General features: G+C 40.9%; 1 protein-coding gene across 2 annotated transcripts; it reads left to right on the plus strand.

Annotated features, from left to right (window-relative positions):
- The first annotated feature begins 5,680 nt into the window (after positions 1-5,680).
- On the plus strand, positions 5,681-17,324 carry LOC135528991 (C-type lectin domain family 12 member B-like). 2 transcript variants are annotated; one of them, XM_064957955.1, is made up of 6 exons: positions 5,681-6,109; positions 8,745-8,840; positions 12,046-12,168; positions 12,286-12,431; positions 12,592-12,696; positions 14,517-17,324. In XM_064957955.1, the coding sequence occupies exons 1-6, from the start codon at positions 6,007-6,009 to the stop codon at positions 14,538-14,540; spliced, it is 597 nt and encodes a 198-aa protein (XP_064814027.1). In that variant the 5' UTR covers positions 5,681-6,006; the 3' UTR covers positions 14,541-17,324. The 2 variants fall into 2 exon arrangements, with proteins under 2 accessions (XP_064814027.1, XP_064814028.1); XM_064957956.1 differs by lacking the exon at positions 8,745-8,840.
- The last annotated feature ends 2,830 nt before the right edge of the window (positions 17,325-20,154 follow it).

Consider the following 20,154-nt stretch of genomic DNA (forward strand, 5'->3'; position numbering starts at 1 on the left):
GAGACCAAACAGATACCAGTAGAGGTATCATTGACCTGTGTACAGACAGATACCAGTAGAGGTATCATTGACCTGTGTACAGACAGATACCAGTAGAGGTATCATTGACCTGTGTACAGACAGATACCAGTAGAGGTATCATTGACCTGTGTACAGACAGATACCAGTAGTGGTATCATTGACCTGTGTACAGACAGATACCAGTAGAGGTATCATTGACCTGTGTACAGACAGATACCAGTAGAGGTATCATTGACCTGTGTACAGACAGATACCAGTAGAGGTATCATTGACCTGTGTACAGACAGATACCAGTAGTGGTATCATTGACCTGTGTACAGACAGATACCAGTAGAGGTATCATTGACCTGTGTACAGACAGATACCAGTAGAGGTATCATTGACCTGTGTACAGACAGATACCAGTAGTGGTATCATTGACCTGTGTACAGACAGATACCAGTAGAAGTATCATTGACCTGTGTACAGACAGATACCAGTAGAGGTATCATTGACCTGTGTACAGACAGATACCAGTAGAGGTATCATTGACCTGTGTACAGACAGATACCAGTAGAGGTATCATTGACCTGTGTACAGACAGATACCAGTAGAGGTATCATTGACCTGTGTACAGACAGATACCAGTAGAGGTATCATTGACCTGTGTACAGACAGATACCAGTAGAGGTATCATTGACCTGTGTACAGACAGATACCAGTAGAGGTATCATTGACCTGTGTACAGACAGATACCAGTAGAGGTATCATTGACCTGTGAACAGACAGATACCAGTAGAGGTATCATTGACCTGTGTACAGACAGATACCAGTAGAGGTATCATTGACCTGTGTACAGACAGATACCAGTAGAGGTATCATTGACCTGTGTACAGACAGATACCAGTAGTGGTATCATTGACCTGTGTACAGACAGATACCAGTAGAGGTATCATTGACCTGTGTACAGACAGATACCAGTAGTGGTGTCATTGACCTGTGTACAGACAGATACCAGTAGAGGTATCATTGACCTGTGAACAGACAGATACCAGTAGAGGTATCATTGACCTGTGTACAGACAGATACCAGTAGAGGTATCATTGACCTGTGTACAGACTGATACCAGTAGTGGTATCATTGACCTGTGTACAGACAGATAACAGTAGAGGTATCATTGACCTGTGTACAGACAGATACCAGTAGTGGTGTCATTGACCTGTGTACAGACAGATACCAGTAGTGGTGTCATTGACCTGTGTACAGACAGATACCAGTAGAGGTATCATTGACCTGTGTACAGACAGATACCAGTAGAGGTATCATTGACCTGTGTACAGACAGATACCAGTAGAGGTATCATTGACCTGTGTACAGACAGATACAAGTAGTGGTATCATTGACCTGTGTACAGACAGATACCAGTAGAGGTATCATTGACCTGTGTACAGACAGATACCAGTAGAGGTATCATTGACCTGTGTACAGACAGATACCAGTAGAGGTATCATTGACCTGTGTACAGACAGATACCAGTAGAGGTATCATTGACCTGTGTACAGACAGATACCAGTAGAGGTATCATTGACCTGTGTACAGACAGATACCAGTAGAGGTATCATTGACCTGTGAACAGACAGATACCAGTAGAGGTATCATTGACCTGTGTACAGACAGATACCAGTAGAGGTATCATTGACCTGTGTACAGACAGATACCAGTAGAGGTATCATTGACCTGTGTACAGACAGATACCAGTAGTGGTATCATTGACCTGTGTACAGACAGATACCAGTAGAGGTATCATTGACCTGTGTACAGACAGATACCAGTAGTGGTGTCATTGACCTGTGTACAGACAGATACCAGTAGAGGTATCATTGACCTGTGAACAGACAGATACCAGTAGAGGTATCATTGACCTGTGTACAGACAGATACCAGTAGAGGTATCATTGACCTGTGTACAGACTGATACCAGTAGTGGTATCATTGACCTGTGTACAGACAGATAACAGTAGAGGTATCATTGACCTGTGTACAGACAGATACCAGTAGTGGTGTCATTGACCTGTGTACAGACAGATACCAGTAGTGGTGTCATTGACCTGTGTACAGACAGATACCAGTAGAGGTATCATTGACCTGTGTACAGACAGATACCAGTAGAGGTATCATTGACCTGTGTACAGACAGATACCAGTAGAGGTATCATTGACCTGTGTACAGACAGATACAAGTAGTGGTATCATTGACCTGTGTACAGACAGATACCAGTAGAGGTATCATTGACCTGTGTACAGACTGATACCAGTAGAAGTATCATTGACCTGTGTACAGACAGATACCAGTAGTGGTGTCATTGACCTGTGTACAGACAGATACCAGTAGAGGTATCATTGACCTGTGTACAGACTGATACCAGTAGAAGTATCATTGACCTGTGTACAGACAGATACCAGTAGTGGTGTCATTGACCTGTGTACAGACAGATACCAGTAGAGGTATCATTGACCTGTGTACAGACAGATACCAGTAGAGGTATCATTGACCTGTGTACAGACAGATACCAGTAGAGGTATCATTGACCTGTGTACAGACAGATACCAGTAGAGGTATCATTGACCTGTGTACAGACAGATACCAGTAGAGGTATCATTGACCTGTGTACAGACAGATACCAGTAGAGGTATCATTGACCTGTGTACAGACAGATACCAGTAGTGGTATCATTGACCTGTGTACAGACAGATACCAGTAGAGGTATCATTGACCTGTGTACAGGCAGATACCAGTAGAGGTATCATTGACCTGTGTACAGACAGATACCAGTAGAGGTATCATTGACCTGTGTACAGACTGATACCAGTAGAGGTATCATTGACCTGTGTACAGACAGATACCAGTAGAGGTATCATTGACCTGTGTACAGACAGATACCAGTAGAGGTATCATTGACCTGTGTACAGACAGATACCAGTAGAGGTATCATTGACCTGTGTACAGACAGATACCAGTAGAGGTATCATTGACCTGTGTACAGACAGATACCAGTAGAGGTATCATTGACCTGTGTACAGACAGATACCAGTAGAGGTATCATTGACCTGTGTTCAGGCAGATACCAGTAGAGGTATCATTGACCTGTGTACAGACAGATACCAGTAGAGGTGTCATTGACCTGTGTACAGACAGATACCAGTAGTGGTATCATTGACCTGTGTACAGACAGATACCAGTAGAGGTATCATTGACCTGTGTACAGACAGATACCAGTAGAGGTATCATTGACCTGTGTACAGACAGATACCAGTAGTGGTATCATTGACCTGTGTACAGACAGATACCAGTAGTGGTATCATTGACCTGTGTACAGACAGATACCAGTAGAGGTATCATTGACCTGTGTACAGACAGATACCAGTAGAGGTGTCATTGACCTGTGTACAGACAGATACCAGTAGTGGTATCATTGACCTGTGTACAGACAGATACCAGTAGAGGTATCATTGACCTGTGTACAGACAGATACCAGTAGAGGTATCATTGACCTGTGTACAGACAGATACCAGTAGAGGTGTCATTGACCTGTGTACAGACAGATACCAGTAGAGGTATCATTGACCTGTGTACAGACAGATACCAGTAGAGGTATCATTGACCTGTGTACAGACAGATACCAGTAGAGGTGTCATTGACCTGTGTACAGACAGATACCAGTAGAGGTATCATTGACCTGTGTACAGACAGATACCAGTAGAGGTATCATTGACCTGTGTACAGACAGATACCAGTAGAGGTATCATTGACCTGTGTACAGACAGATACCAGTAGAGGTATCATTGACCTGTGTACAGACAGATACCAGTAGTGGTGTCATTGACCTGTGTACAGACAGATACCAGTAGAGGTATCATTGACCTGTGTACAGACAGATACCAGTAGAGGTATCATTGACCTGTGTACAGACAGATAACAGTCCCGGACGAACCGAAACCAGTTACTGAGCTGAGTGTCACGGCTTTTGTCTGTAGAAGGAGGAGCGGACCAAAATGCAGCGTGGTTGTTATTAATTTTACTTTAATAAAGAAACTGTACACGAATAAACTAACAAAACAACAAACGTGCGAAAACCTAAAACAGTCCTATCTGGTGCAAAACACAGAGACAGGAACAATCACCCACAAACACACAGTGAAACCCAGGCTACCTAAATGTGGTTCCCAATCAGAGACAATGACTAACACCTGCCTCTGATTGAGAACCATATCAGGCCAGACATAGAAATAGACAAACAAGACATCCAACATAGAATGCCCACTCAGATCACACCCTGACCAACCAACACATAGAAACATACAAAGTAAACTATGGTCAAGGTGTGACACTGAGAGAGACCAGTTACAGAGAAAGAGTGACCAGCTGCTAAACGAGAGAGACCAGTTCGAGGAGCTTTACATTACCCTGACTAAAGAATGGGACCGGTTTAGTGACAGGGTCAGTCTGTCAGTTTGTTCATATTCTAGGTTCTGAGAGAGAGGTCAGTCTAACTCTGTGTTGTTCATACTCTAGGTTTTGAGAGAGTGGTCAGTCTAACTCTGTGTTGTTCATACTCTAGGTTCTGAAAGAGTGGTCAGTCTAACTCTGTGTTGTTCATATTCTAGGTTCTGAGAGAGTGGTCAGTCTAACTCTGTGTTGTTCATATTCTAGGTTCTGAGAGAGTGGTCAGTCTAACACTGTGTTGTTCATACTCTAGGTTCTGAGAGAGTGATCAGTCTAACTCTGTGTTGTTCATATTCTAGGTTCTGAGAGAGAGGTCAGTCTAACTCTGTGTTGTTCATATTTTAGGTTCTGAGAGAGTGATCAGTCTAACTCTGTGCTGTTCATACTCTAGGTTCTGAGAGAGTGATCAGTCTAACTCTGTGTTGTTCATACTCTAGGTTCTGAGAGAGTGGTCAGTCTAACTCTGTGTTGTTCATACTCTAGGTTCTGAGAGAGTGGTCAGTCTAACTGTGTTGTTCATACTGAGAGAGTGGCCAATATAACTCTGTTGTTTCTACTGCAGGTATTGGAGGAGTGTAGAGCCTAATGGTGGTGCAGTGTAGAACTGTGTGGTGGTACCTTACTGGTCATCAGGCCAAGGAGAATGGTGGGAATATCAGTGTTCATTTCCACAGTTCTGGATCTGTGAAAAAGGCTCTTTATAGGTACTGCTGTTGAACTCTTTACTGTATCTGAATGATCATATATGTTGGTAGAATGGCTGTACGAATGAGAAGTTGGAGAGAAAGGCACGTACACACACACACACACACACACACACACACACACACACACACACACACACACACACACACACACACACACACACACACGCAGGATCATGCACACACACAAAATAAATTAGCAACATGTCATGTGACTTCCCATGACATTTTTTTCATTATCAATTATTATAAATAACTTTTATAATAAGAAGAACAAAGGCACAGATTAATAAATAAAGGAACAATGTCCTCTGAGGTCTACCAGGTTCCTGATTGAATGTGAGTCACGGAGTACGAGCCATAATTTCACATCCTTACGAACAATGTCACATATAATTATTGTGACATATGACGTCCTGCTTGAAAGTGATTGGATACTTAAAACATTCTTTCAACTGCAGTCGACCACAGACAGACAACAGAGACACCAATGGAGACGCATATCAGAGCAACTACTCAACTACTAGTCACTGAAGTTAGAATCATACAGTAGATATTACCATTAGGAGTCAGTTAGAAAGGTAATCATACAGCAGATATTACCATTAGGTGTCAGTTAGAAAGGTAATCATACAGTAGATATTACCATTAGTAGTCAGTTAGAAAGGTAATCATTATTAAGATAATACTATAAGTAAAAGTTGAAATTATATATACTACAATAAATGGTCAGACAGTCTGAATTAGTTGATGAATTGATTGATTGGGGTCATCATTGATATTTGGTACGGTTAGTTAAGATGGCCGACTACATCAACAAACAGGTGATTGTATTAAAAGAAGTTAATGAAGAAAACCGGAACGGAGCAACGAGGAGCGTGAAGACTGAGACCCATCTCTCAGGTACAAAGAATGATCTTTATCTCTCTCACACACACACACACACACACACACACACACACACACACACACACACACACACACACACACACACACACACACACACACACACACACACACACACACACACACACACACACACACACACACACACACACACACAGATGCAGACAGGTATGAGCGCACAAACCGAAAGCACACACGTATTCTGGCATGTGCAAACACACTAATAGCACATCATAGAAAAATGCTTGTACATGTTCAATTGTTCTGTCTTCTGTGTGGTTCAGTTGGTACAGAGCCTGAGGTTTACAACCTGCTGGGGTATCATACACTAAAATGCATGAATAAACAACATCACAGTTGATACCCCACCACTGTTTTTGGTAAACAGCTCAGGGTCTAGTAACCTGAAACAGGCTCTGTGCACCTGGTGACTTGCCCATTTGTTCCTCAAGAAACGTAACCACTCTCTATAACAATTACGCTGCAGAAATGTAACCACTCTCAAATTCATAGACAGAGCTATGTATGACTTCTACTGTTTGTAATTCATAGACAGAGCTACAGTATGTAAGACTGCTACTGTATGTAATTCATAGACAGAGCTACAGTATGTATGACTTGTACTGTTTGTAATTCATAGACAGAGCTACAGTATGTATGACTTCTACTGTTTGTAATTCATAGACAGAGCTACAGTATGTAAGACTGCTACTCTATGTAATTCATAGACAGAGCTACAGTATGTATGACTTGTACTGTTTGTAATTCATAGACAGAGCTACAGTATGTATGACTTGTACTGTTTGTAATTCATAGACAGAGCTACAGTATGTATGACTTGTACTGTTTGTAATTCATAGACAGAGCTACAGTATGTAAGACTGCTACTGTATGCAATTCATAGCTACAGTATATATGCCTGGTACTGTATGTAATTCATAGCTACAGTATGTATGATTGGTACTGTATGTAATTCATAGCTACAGTATATATGTCTGGTACTGTATGTAATTCATAGCTACAGTATGTAAGACTGGTACTGTATGTAATTCATAGCTACAGTATATATGTCTGGTACTGTATGTAATTCATAGCTACAGTATGTATGTCTGGTACTGTATGTAATTCATAGCTACAGTATGTATGCCTGGTACTGTATGTAATTCATAGCTACAGTATGTATGTCTGGTACTGTATGTAATTCATAGCTACAGTATGTATGCCTGGTACTGTATGTAATTCATAGCTACAGTATGTATGTCTGGTACTGTATGTAATTCATAGCTACAGTATGTATGTCTGGTACTGTATATAATTCATAGCTACAGTATGTATGTCTGGTACTGTATGTAATTCATAGCTACAGTATGTATGTCTGGTACTGTATGTAATTCATAGCTACAGTATGTATGTCTGGTACTGTATGTAATTCATAGCTACAGTATGTATGTCTGGTACTGTATGCAATTCATAGCTACAGTATGTAAGTCTGGTACTGTATGTAATTCATAGCTACAGTATGTAAGTCTGGTACTGTATGTAATTCATAGCTACAGTATGCATGTCTGGTACTGTATGTAATTCATAGCTACAGTATGTATGTCTGGTACTGTATGTAATTCATAGCTACAGTATGTATGTCTGGTACTGTATGTTATTCATAGCTACAGTATGTATGTCTGGTACTGTATGTAATTCATAGCTACAGTATGTATGTCTGGTACTGTATGTAATTCATAGCTACAGTATGTATGTCTGGTACTGTATGTAATTCTTAGCTACAGTATGTATGTCTGGTACTGTATGTAATGCATAGCTACAGTATGTAAGTCTGGTACTGTATGTAATTCATAGCTACAGTATGTAAGTCTGGTACTGTATGTAATTCATAGCTACAGTATGCATGTCTGGTACTGTATGTAATTCGTAGCTACAGTATGTATGACTGGTACTGTATGTAATTCATAGCTACAGTATGTATGTCTGGTACTGTATGTTATTCATAGCTACAGTATGTATGTCTGGTACTGTTTGTAATTCATAGCTACAGTATGTATGTCTGGTACTGTATGTAATTCATAGCTACAGTATGTATGTCTGGTACTGTATGTAATTCATAGCTACAGTATGTATGTCTGGTACTGTATGTTATTCATAGCTACAGTATGTATGTCTGGTACTGTATGTAATTCATAGCTACAGTATGTATGCAAGGACGGACCATCCATGAGATCAAAATGATAGTTTTACCCATCTGAGGTTACACATGGTTTGTTATCAATTCCATGGTAGAACAAGCTGATATTTTGGTTCCTGATGGGGCTACATAGTTAAACTAAGCTCATGAGGCATTTAAAAGTTACATTCATAAAGAATGAATAGGTAAATATTATACATTTCAAAGTCCCAAAAATGTAAGCAGCAATCGCAGATAGCCTCTTTAAGTCATGCTTTAGCTATATTGTGTAATTTTGGTATTTTCTTCATAAAGTTGCTTCCTGTTTATCAGAATTGAGATGACAGCACTCCTGAGCAAACGGTCGCTGCCAGCCCCAAATCGTGGGGGGGGTTGATGTTTGTTCTGTTTGTAATCATAATGTAGGATGGTGTGTGTGTGTCTGTTTCTCTGCAGATAGAAGACTAAGACTCTACAGGCTGGCTGCTGGGTGTTTAGGAGTGCTGTGTGTTCTACAAGTCACTCTCAACATCTCCCTGAGACTGGCTTTCTGTGAGTGAGGCCCAAATGACACCTTATTAGCACTCTACTTTTGACAGTGCACTATGTAGGGAACAGGGTGCCATTTGGGACTGCGTACTGAAACCTATTTCAGTCAAAGTCAAGCACTGCCAATAATGTGACAACAAAAACAAAAGAACTGCATCAGCTCTACTTGAGGACACAAACCATGTCTACAGGGCATTCTGGAAGTTTAGAAGTATAGAAGGACAGTGCATTCTGGAGGTATTCAGACAACTACACTTTTTCCACATTTTGTTACGTTACAGCATTTCTCTAAAATTGATGAGGAGAAGAAAATATTGAATCAATCTACACATTATACCGCATAATGACAAAGGGAACACAGGCTAATATTTTTTTTCCAAATCTATATACTGTATATATATATATATATATATATAAAAACATATATACCTTATTTACATCACTATTCAGATCTTTGCTATGAGACTCCAAATTGAGCTCAGGTGGAACCTGTTTCCATTGATCATCATTGAGATGTTTCTACAACTTGATTGGAGTCCACTTGTGGTAAATGCAATTGATTGGACATGATTTGGAAAGGCACACACCTGTCAATATAAGGTCCCACTCTCACGCGGGACCGAGTGTGTGAGGTAAGAATCAGGCGCAGAGAGCAGAGAGTTCCAAGGGAAGAAGTGCACTTTCATTTGGCACCAAAATGCAATGCCCTAAACACAGGGCGCGAAAAACACTGACCAACCCAAAGCACAGGGTATACGGTCCGGAGCACTAACACCCAACGACACCACACATAACACAAAAATAATCCTGCACAAAACAAGGGCGGGTAGACTAGGCTTAGATAAGGAAGCACATCAGGAAAACACAATTAGACACAGGTGCAACTATTAAGACAAAACAAACAGAAAAAGGAAAAAGGGATCGGTGATGACGACCGCCGAGCACCGCCCGAACAGGCAGGGGAGCCAACTTCGGCGGGAGTCATGACACCCACAGTAGACAGTGCATGTCAGAGCAAAAACCAAGCCACGGGGTCAAAGGAATTGTCCATAGAGCTCTGAGACAGGATTGTGTAGAGGCACAGATCTGCGCAAGGGTACAAGGACATTTCTGCAGCATTGAAGGTCCCCAAGAACACAGTGGCCTCCATCATTCCTAAATGGAAGGAGTTTGGAAACACCAAGACTCTTCCTCGAGCTGGACGCCTGGCCAAACTGAGCAATCAGGGGAGAAGGGCCTTGGTCAGAGAGGTGACCAAGAACCGATGGTCACTCTGACAGAGCTCCAGATTTCCTCTGTGGAGATGGGAGAACCTTCCAGAAGGACAACCATCTCGGCAGCACTCACCAATCAGGCCTTTATGGTGGAATGGCGAGACGAAAGCAACTCCTCAGTAAAAGGCACATGACAGACAACGCAGGAATGGCTTCGGGACAAGTCTCCGAATGTCCTTCAGTGGCCCAGCCAAAGCCCGGACTTGAACCCGATCTAACACCTCTTGAGAGACTTGAAAATAGCTGTGCAGTGATGCTCCCCATCCAACCTGACAGAGTTTGAGAGGATCTACAGAGAAAAAATGGGAGAACTCCCCAAATACAGGTGTGCCAAGCTCGTAGCATCATACTCAAGAAGTCTCAACGCTGCCAAAGGTGCTTCATCAAAGTAACCAGTAAACGGTCTGAATACTTATGTAAATGTGATATTTCTGTTTTTAATTTTTAATAAAGTTTCCAAAACTTCTAAAAACTGTTTTTGCTTTGTTATTATGGGGTATTGTGTGTAGGTTGATGAGGGAAGAAAATAATTTAATACATTTTAGGATAAGGCTGTAAGAAAGTCAAAGTGTCTGAATACTTTCCGAATGCACAGTATAAGCCTGGGATATCAACCATTCAAAGTTGGCCTTAGTGGGAGTGACCATAGAATTCTATGTAAGTGACCTTACTGAGTAAAATATTTGCCATTAGGCCATGTCCTTTGCCAGCAAATACTTTCCCCCTGGTCGTCACTAGTTAACACAGCCACAAAGTCAAAATCATGGCTAAGCCCTAATTTCTCTTCTTAAAATGTACTTTTAAACCAAACCCTAACTAATGAAGGCCAAGTGTGATGCGTTGATCTACCCAACCTTCCGAGCATTTGGGCGGAAGTGTCTGGGAACGAGATTAGGTGTAATCGAAAATAACTTAACTTTAGAGCGTGTTTCATACTTCAGCACAGCATGTCACTATTTATAAAGCACGTGTTTATATCATATTTAAAATAGTGCGGTTATGTCATATTTGACATGGGTGATATTGTCACACAGTTATGACACGTTTATGAACCCTTTTTAAAGAATGACATACATTTATAGATGCTATATAACACATGACACAAATATTAGAATGACGCAAATATTAATTTTAACAAAGTCTGCTGCCTCAGTTTGTATGACGGCAATTTGAATATACTCCAGAATGTTATGAAGAGAGATCAGATGAATTGCAATTATTTGAAAAATCCCTCTTTGCCATGTAAATGAACTGAATCCCCCGCAAACATTTCCACTGCATTTCATCCCTGCCACAAAAGGACCAGCTGACATCATGTCAACATGTCAGTCTGTCATGCTGATTGAGTTCAAATAACAGACTGGACGCTTCAAAAGGAGGGTGGTGCTTGGAATCATTGTTCTTCCTCTGCCAACTATGGTTACCTGCAAGGAAACATGTGCCGTCGTCATTGCTTTGCACAAAAAAGGGCTTCACAGGCAAGGATATTGCTGCCAGTAAGATTGCACCTAAATCAACCATTTATCGAATCACCAATAACTTCAAGAAGAGCGGTTCAACTGTTGTGAAGAAGGCTTCAGGACACCCAATTAAGTCCAGCAAGCGCTGGGACCGTCTCCTAAATTTGATTCAGCTGCGGGATCAGGGCATCACCAGTACAGAGCTTGCTCAAGAATAGCAGCAGAACTATTTTCACTTAGGGGTGTACTAACTTTTGTTGCCAGCGGTTTAGACATTAATGGCTGTTTGTTGAGTTATTTTGAGGGGACAACAAATTTACACTGTTGCACAAGCTGTACACTCACAACTTTACATTGTAGCAAAGTGTAATTTCTTTAGTGTTGTCACATGAAAAGATATACTCAAATATTTACAAAAATGTGAGGGGTGTACTCACTTTTGTGATATACTGGAAATGTATCAATGCTTTCCAGATAACAGAGGCAATGTGACTGTAGAGAAAGACCTGCTACAGACCAGTTACAACACCCTGACTAAAGAGAGAGACCAGCTACAGAAGGAAAGAGATGATGTCATTACAAAGTTCTCAAATCTGAGTGAGTTTACCTGATAAATGATCATAACATCACATACAGTATCTAATATGCAGTGTTCGTATTCTACGATAATAGGTGCAGAATAACAAGATGGAAATATATGTTTTTGTGTTGTAGAACAAACCTGTCCTGAAGGCTGGCAGATTAAGTTGGAATCCAGTTGGTACTTCCTGTCTACTGAGACTAAAACCTGGAAGGAGAGCAGACAGGACTGTCTGAAGAGAGGAGCAGACCTGGTGATCATAAACAGTGTGTTGGAACAGGTGAGTGAGTGAGTGAGTGAGTGAGTGAGTGAGTGAGTGAGTGAGTGAGTGAGTGAGTGAGTTAGTGAATCAAACATGCCTTGGTCAGTAATGTATCGTTCAGTATGTAACACATGTTGTCTAAAGTAGTTGACAATATCAGTATCTTTCTCAACAACAGGAGTTTCTCTTCAGCTTCAATAAGAGAGCCTGGATTGGTCTGACTGACTCTGTTACTGAGGGGGGCCTGGAAATGGGTGGACGGCACCCCACTGACCACCCCAAGGTAAGAGACACCTGCTCTATAATAACACTGACCACCCAAAGGTGACAGACTCCTGCTCTAATATCACTGACCACCCCAAGGTAAGAGACTACTGCTCTAATAACACTGTACACACCAAGGTAAGAGACTAACGCTCTATAATAACACTGACCACCCCAAGGTAAGAGACTACTGCTCTAATAACACTGACCACCCAAAGGTGACAGACTCCTGCTCTAATATCACTGACCACCCCAAGGTAAGAGACTAATGCTCTATAATAACACTCACCTCAGTGTAAGGAGTAGGACTGATTCTCTGGGTTGTTCATAATCCAATGACTACAAGGTGAGATTTGACCATCCAGGTGTGATAGAGACCTTTAACAAATTACATGTTGCTTCAAATCATGTTCAAAGATGTCATTCCACAAGCACTAAAGATATATCTTAAAATTTCATTTAAAAATACAAATAAAATGTTGGATCTTAGTCCAAAAAAGTATGTGCTCCATTTAAAGCTGAAAAAACATCTCTGTTTTTACATTGATCCCTTTAAAAAAAAAATACACTGACTAGACTCTATCCACACACTCACTAGACTCTACCCACACACTCACTAGACTCTACCCACACACTCACTAGACTCTACCCACACACTCACTAGACTCTATCCACACACTCACTAGACTCTACCCACACACTCACTAGACTCTACCAACACACTCACTAGACTCTACCCACACACACACTAGACTCTACCAACACACTCACTAGACTCTACCCACACACTCACTAGACTCTACCCACACACTCACTAGACTCTACCCACACACTCACTAGACTCTACCAACACACTCACTAGACTCTACCCACACACTCACTAGACTCTACCCACACACTCACTAGACTCTACCCACACACTCACTAGACTCTACCCACACACTCACTAGACTCTACCCACACACTCACTAGTCTCTATCCACACACTCACTAGACTCTACCCCACACTCACTAGACTCTACCCACACACTCACTAGACTCTACCTACACACTCACTAGACTCTACCCACACACTCACTAGACTCTACCCACACACTCACTAGACTCTACCCACACATTCACTAGACTCACACAACACACGTACACACAACACACGTATATTGACGCAACAATTCAGTCCCATTCAAAATCTTATTTTCCCTAACCCTAACCCGTACTCTTACTCTTAACCTAACCCTAACATTAACCCTAAAACTAAGTCTAGCTCCTAAACCTAACCCTAGCTCCTTACCCTTACCCTAAAACTCACCCGAGCTCCTAAACCTAAGCCTAGCGCCTTACCTAACCCTAACCATAACCCTAAAACTAATCCGAGCTCCTAAACCTAACCCTAGCACCTTACCCTAACCCTAACCATAACCCTAAAACTAACGTAAACCCTAAAACTAAACATAACTATATAACTAACCATAGCTCCTAACCCTTAATGTAATTCTAATCCTACCACTAACTCTAACCTTAACCCTAAACTCCATAGAAATAGCATTTAACACTTCCACACACACTTTCACAGTATTTTACACTCTTTCACATTATTCACACTCACTGTGCTACTCTGTTTATTCCTGATTGCCAAGTCACTTTTTATTTTGTGGTAATATTTTCCTTTTTTTATACAGTAAATGTTTAATTAATATATTTTTTACTGCTTAACTCTGCATTTTTTGGGAAGGACCCGTAACTAAGCATTTCATGGTAAAGTGTACACCTGTTGTATTTCGCGCATGTATAAAATACCATTTTTATTATTTTATTTTCTCTGTCTTGTTTACCCTGTAGTTACTGGTACTCACAGCAACCTGATAATGGTCGTGACGACCCAAAATATGGGGAGGAGGACTGTGTTGAGCTGAACACAGAAACCTGGCGTCCTGTAAAGGCATGGAATGACCAGTCATGTTTACTCAATCGTTACTGGATTTGTGAGAAAGTGGTTTAACATCACCATGACAACAGAGGAGGCTGGTGGGAGGATGCGCACACATACAGCACCCTACAGTGCACACAACTTCATTCTCTCTCTCTCTAAGACACACCAACACACTGCTGGTACTGCACTGAGGGGCAAAACAACCTGATAATGGTGGTGTACCAAGATATAACAAGGACTGTGCTGATGGTAATATTGGGCATTCTGAACCTGTATATAAATATTATGGCATATCATTTACCTCTCAACATAACTGGATTTGTGAAGAGTTATACAGTAGCTCATTATATAGTAGTGCTACAGTGCTAATGCATCTCTCTCTAGTTAAACAGTGTGTAGACATACTGTCATCTGTAAAATTATTGTATTCATTGTTTTAAATAGAAACATGTTATGTGATTTTTTTCATAATCAATTATTAGCATAAATCACTTCAGTAAGAAGATGAACTCAGGCTCAGATGAAGTAAGAAAGGAACCTATCAGGTTTACCAGCTTCCTGATTGAATGTGATTGGATTGTCAAAACAATGTGACTTGCAGTTGGACACAGACAGAAGGCAGAACAGTACTGAGAGGATACCTGCTGCACGCAGGCAAACACACACACACACACACACACCTGTGAAGTTCCCTTTTCTGATAAAGATGCAGACAGCTATCATGTTATATCACTGTGTTTAGAACATCCTGTAATGTATAACTTCCTGCTTGAAGGTGATTGGATACTTAAAAAATGATATCAACCGTAGTGGACAACAGACAGAGATCAGAGAGGAATCTGGTGGAGATCCACATCAGAGCAACTACTCAACTACTAGTCACTGAAGTTAGAATCATACAGTAGATATTACCATTAGGAGTCAGTTAGAAAGGTAATCATACAGTAGATATTACCATTAGGAGTCAGTTAGAAAGGTAATCATACAGTAGATATTACCATTAGGAGACAGTTAGAAAGGTAATCATACAGTAGATATTACCATTAGGAGTCAGTTAGAAAGGTAATCATACAGTAGATATTACCATTAGGAGACAGTTAGAAAGGTAATCATACAGTTTGTTTCTAAACTATGACATGGCATTGCTTCTATAAAATCTACATTGTGAGGATGCTATGTTCTGTGTTGTGTTCTGTGCAGTGGCCATAGAGACTATAAAACATTAACATTTAAACTTAGGTTAACAGAAAGAAGAAAACATTAAGGTAATATGTAGACGTTTTAGCTTTGCTTTCAGACTCTTAACCCCTAATCTGATAAAACATGTGCAAACTCTACACTCGGTGCCAATGCTTAGCTAGTCTTACTAACAATATTTCAGGTCTGATATCAATCAGCGTTTTCACACTGACCACATTAATTAAGCTTTCAGCTAATATAATACACTTATATGTACCTAAACGTTTAAAATCAATATTAACTCTTAGAATTTATTTGAATTACTCGCCCTCCAGTTTAACCGGAAGTTGTCCCGCAAGCGGGAGGCCTATCCCTAACATGAATAGACTGTTTAGAGGGAATTGGACAAAGCTGAAACCGATACAGTTTTGTGACCGATCCAAAAGGCTGCTTATAATCTATTGGCAAAAATGAATTACAACAAAATGATAATACCATGTAGCATGTAAATGCATGTACTCACAGTTAATTACCCAATTTTAGGGAAGATGTTAATGTTCAACAAACAGCTGTAGATGATAATATAATTAACACATTTAAACAAGATGTGGATGTGACCTATATGTAGATATTTCTGTAATTTCTCACAAATCCAGCGCATCATGTGGTTGCACAGTGCATCGCCAAAACGCCACTCTTTCAGTACCAAGAGACAACACACACACAGCGTCCACCATATTGGTTTTCAGATATTCAGATTCTGGGTTGCGTTCCAATAATCTCTTCTTTCTGCTGAAGTGTACGCTCATCTACTATTTCCCATGAATCTAAAAGCCTTGGGTCGGTGAAGGCATGTGGGCTAGAGGGAAATCACATATACTGGTGGTTTCCTATCAAATCCATAAAGGGAAGTGAACAAGCGCACACTTCTGGAGAAAATGTTGAGTATTGGAAACCACCGCTTGCCTCATTCTCAAAACGCATTTGGAGAGAATATTCAAGGTCCCTCCCCTCAGAAGTTCTCCTCCAATGTGTTTTCAGAAGGATTCAAGGACAGGCAGCGGCGACCCGTCATTCAGGGCAGGTGGGGCAGAGCTTTAATTTTAGCATGAATTCTTGTCACATATCAGATAATTCTTCTCTCCCTTGCTTTCTCCCTCTCTCTCTTTCTCTCTCTCTCTCTCTCTCTCTCTCTCTCTCTCTCTCTCTCTCTCTCTCTCTCTCTCTCTCTCTCTCCCCCCTCCCTCCCTGTCTCCCTCCCTGTCTCCTCCCTCCCTCTCTCCCCTCTCTCTCCTCTATTCTGACCTCTCCCTCATGTCACATATCAGTTAATTCATGTTATACAGTGCCTTGCAAAAGTATTCATCCCCTTTGGTGTTTTTCCTGTTTTGTTGCATTACAACCTGTAATTTAAATGGTTTTTATTTGGATTTCATGTAATGGACATTCACAAAATAGTCCAAATTGGTGAAGTGAAATGTAAAAAATTACTTGTTTCAAAGAAATAAAAAACAGAACAGTGGTGCATGCATTATGTACTGCAGTCTCCCTGTGTGCAATCTTTGTGCCACATGATCTGTCACATGATCTCAATTTATATACACATCTGTTCTGAAAGGCCCCAGAGTCTGCAACACCACTAAGCAAAGGGCAACACAAAGCAAGATGCACCATGAAGACCAAGGACCTCTCCAAACAGTTCAGGAAGTTGTGGAGAAGTACATATCAACAAAAAAATTGTACCTGAAACTTTGAACATCCCACGGAGCACCATTAAATCCATTATTAAACAATGGAAAGAATATGACACCACAACAGACCTGCCAAGAGAGGGCCACCCCTCTGGACCAGGTAAGGAGAGCATTAATCAGAGAGGCAACAAAGAGACCAAAGATAACCAAAGGAGTGTCTCAGGAACGTACAATCTGGTCAAGCGATGGTGGGTTTGTGCCCATAGGCGACGTTGTTGCCAGTGACGTCTGTTGAGAACCTGCCTTATGTCATGATGTGGCCCTCTTTGGGTATAGCGAGTACCACCCCCCTCTCTCTCCCTCCCTCCTACACCCACATTCAGTTATCCAGTCGGGGAACGGGGTACCCCTCGCCAACAGCCTGTGAAATTGCAAGGTGCCAAATTCAAACAACAGAAATCTCATAATTCAAATTTCTCAAACATACAAGTATTGGGCACCATTTTAAAGACAGAATTCTCCTTAATCCAACCACAGTGTCCGATTTCAAAAAAGGCTTTACAGTTAAAGCACACCAAACGATTATATTAGGTCAAGTAACAGAAAAACAGCCATTTTTCCAGCCAAAGAGAGGTCACAAAAATCAGAAATAGATAAAAAATGTATCACTAACCTGTGATGACCTTCATCAGATGTCACTCATAGAACTTCGTGTTACACAATATATGTATGTTTTGTTCGATAAAATGCATATTTATATGCAAAAATCTAATTTTACATTGGCGTGTTATGTTCAGTAGTTCCAAAACATGCAGTGATTTTGCAGAGTCACATCAATTTTCAGAAATACTCATAATAAACATTGATAAAAGATGAAACCATTATGCATGGAAATATAGATATATCTTCTCCTTAATGCAAACACTGTGTCAAATTTTTTCAAAACTTTACGGAAAAAGCATACCATGCAATAATCTGAGTACAGCGCTCAGGGGACCAAAACAGCCAAACAAATATCCGCCATTTTGTGTGGTCAACAGAAGTCAGAAATAGCATTATAAATATTCACACACCTTTGATGATCTTCATATGAATGCACTCCCAGGAATCCCATTTCCATAATAAATGTTTGATTTGTTCGATTAAGTTAACCATTTATGTCCAAATACCTCCTTTTGTTAGAGCGCTTGGTAAACATCTCTAAACGCTCGTGCAGGTCCAGCTGAACGTCGGACGAAAAGTCCAAAAGGTTATATTAAAGTTATATTTAAAGGTAAAATAGAAAATGACAGGTCGTAGAAACATGTCAAACGAAGTATAGAATCAATCTTTAGGATGTTTTTTTATCATAAATCTTGAATGATGTTCCAACCGGAGAATTCCTTTGTCTGTAGAAAAGCAATGGTACGTGCGCTATCTTTCACATGAACGCGCGTCACAAGCTCAAGGCACTCTGCCAGAAACCTGGCTCAATCCACTCTCATTCAGCCCCCCTTCATAGTAGAAGCCTCAAACAAAGTTCTAAAGACTGTTGACATCTAGTGGACGCCATAGGAAGTGCAAGATGACCCCATAGACACTGTGTATCCGATAGGAAAAGAGTTGAAAAACTCCAAACCTCAGATTTCCCACTTCCTGGTTGGATTTTTCTCAGGTTTTCACCTGCCATGTGAGTTCTGTTATACTCACAGATATAATTCAAACAGTTTTAGAAACTTCAGAGTGTTTTCTATCCAATACTAAGAATAATATGTATATATTAGCATGTTGGACTGAGTAGCAGGCAGTTTGCTCTCCAAAAGTGAAAATGCTGCCCCCTAGCCCAAACAGGTTTTAACTCAGGTCGTAAATTCCCAGAGGAGACTCTCTCCTTATGGCCATGCATTTAATAAAGGAACTTCTACATCACAGAACTTGAGAATTGAACAATATCCATACTTGGAGAATGTGTAAACGGTCGGTGGAGTAGCCCCCTACGACCCGGTCCGTTTTGTTTCATGTTGTGACCTTATGAAAGATTGGCCACTCATCCCCCCTCCTCCCTCCTTTTGTTTTGGTATTAAGTAAACTTCTGTGTAATTTAACCACTTCAAACGTAACATCATACTAATCACAAAGTGTCACAGATTTACATTTACTATGTTGCGTCTAGTCTTTGAGGTCAGGCTGCAAGTTCACCCTTCAGGAGAATGAAGGGTAGAGAAGAGGGATGCAGCCCTAGTGACTGACTTGAACAGTCTTCATGATGTAAATGCTTTATACTGTCGAGATTCTCTTTGCAATAACTAAAAAGAACCTGCTTCCTTTAACGAGGGATGCAACAGTACACAGTTCAATGATACCACTACTGGTATCTGGCTGGTCTCTGTCTTGCTCCAGTTCAGTGGTGTTGTAACAGGTCTCGAACTGGTTTCTCTCTTCGTTAGAGCGGTGCTTAAAAACAAAGATGTTCCTGCATGGGAAGCGTCCCAAATGACACCCTATTCCTTCTGTAGTGCAGTACCGAGGACCAAAGCCCTATGTACCCTGGTCAAAAGCAGTGCCCTTTAAAGAGGATACGGTGCTATTTGGGGCACAGTCCTGGTTGTGGTGTTTACATTGTCGCCATGTTCAGTGACTTATACAAGATCAAGTGAACCAGTTACAGTTGTATCTCAATTCTCTGTGAAGGATGTCG

Source organism: Oncorhynchus masou, unplaced genomic scaffold, assembly GCF_036934945.1.
Source record: "Oncorhynchus masou masou isolate Uvic2021 unplaced genomic scaffold, UVic_Omas_1.1 unplaced_scaffold_1069, whole genome shotgun sequence".
Classification (NCBI taxonomy): Eukaryota; Metazoa; Chordata; class Actinopteri; order Salmoniformes; family Salmonidae; genus Oncorhynchus; species Oncorhynchus masou.

What these genes read in the sequence shown, in the direction of transcription:
- LOC135528991 (XM_064957955.1), top strand. Translation starts at nt 6,007, where the DNA reads ATGGCCGACTACATCAACAAACAGGTGATTGTATTAAAAGAAGTTAAT. An exon ending in GACTGAGACCCATCTCTCAG is followed by an intron (nt 6,110 to 8,744) that starts GTACAAAGAATG and finishes GTTTCTCTGCAG; the next exon opens with ATAGAAGACTAAGACTCTAC. An exon ending in TACAAAGTTCTCAAATCTGA is followed by an intron (nt 12,169 to 12,285) that starts GTGAGTTTACCT and finishes TTTGTGTTGTAG; the next exon opens with AACAAACCTGTCCTGAAGGC.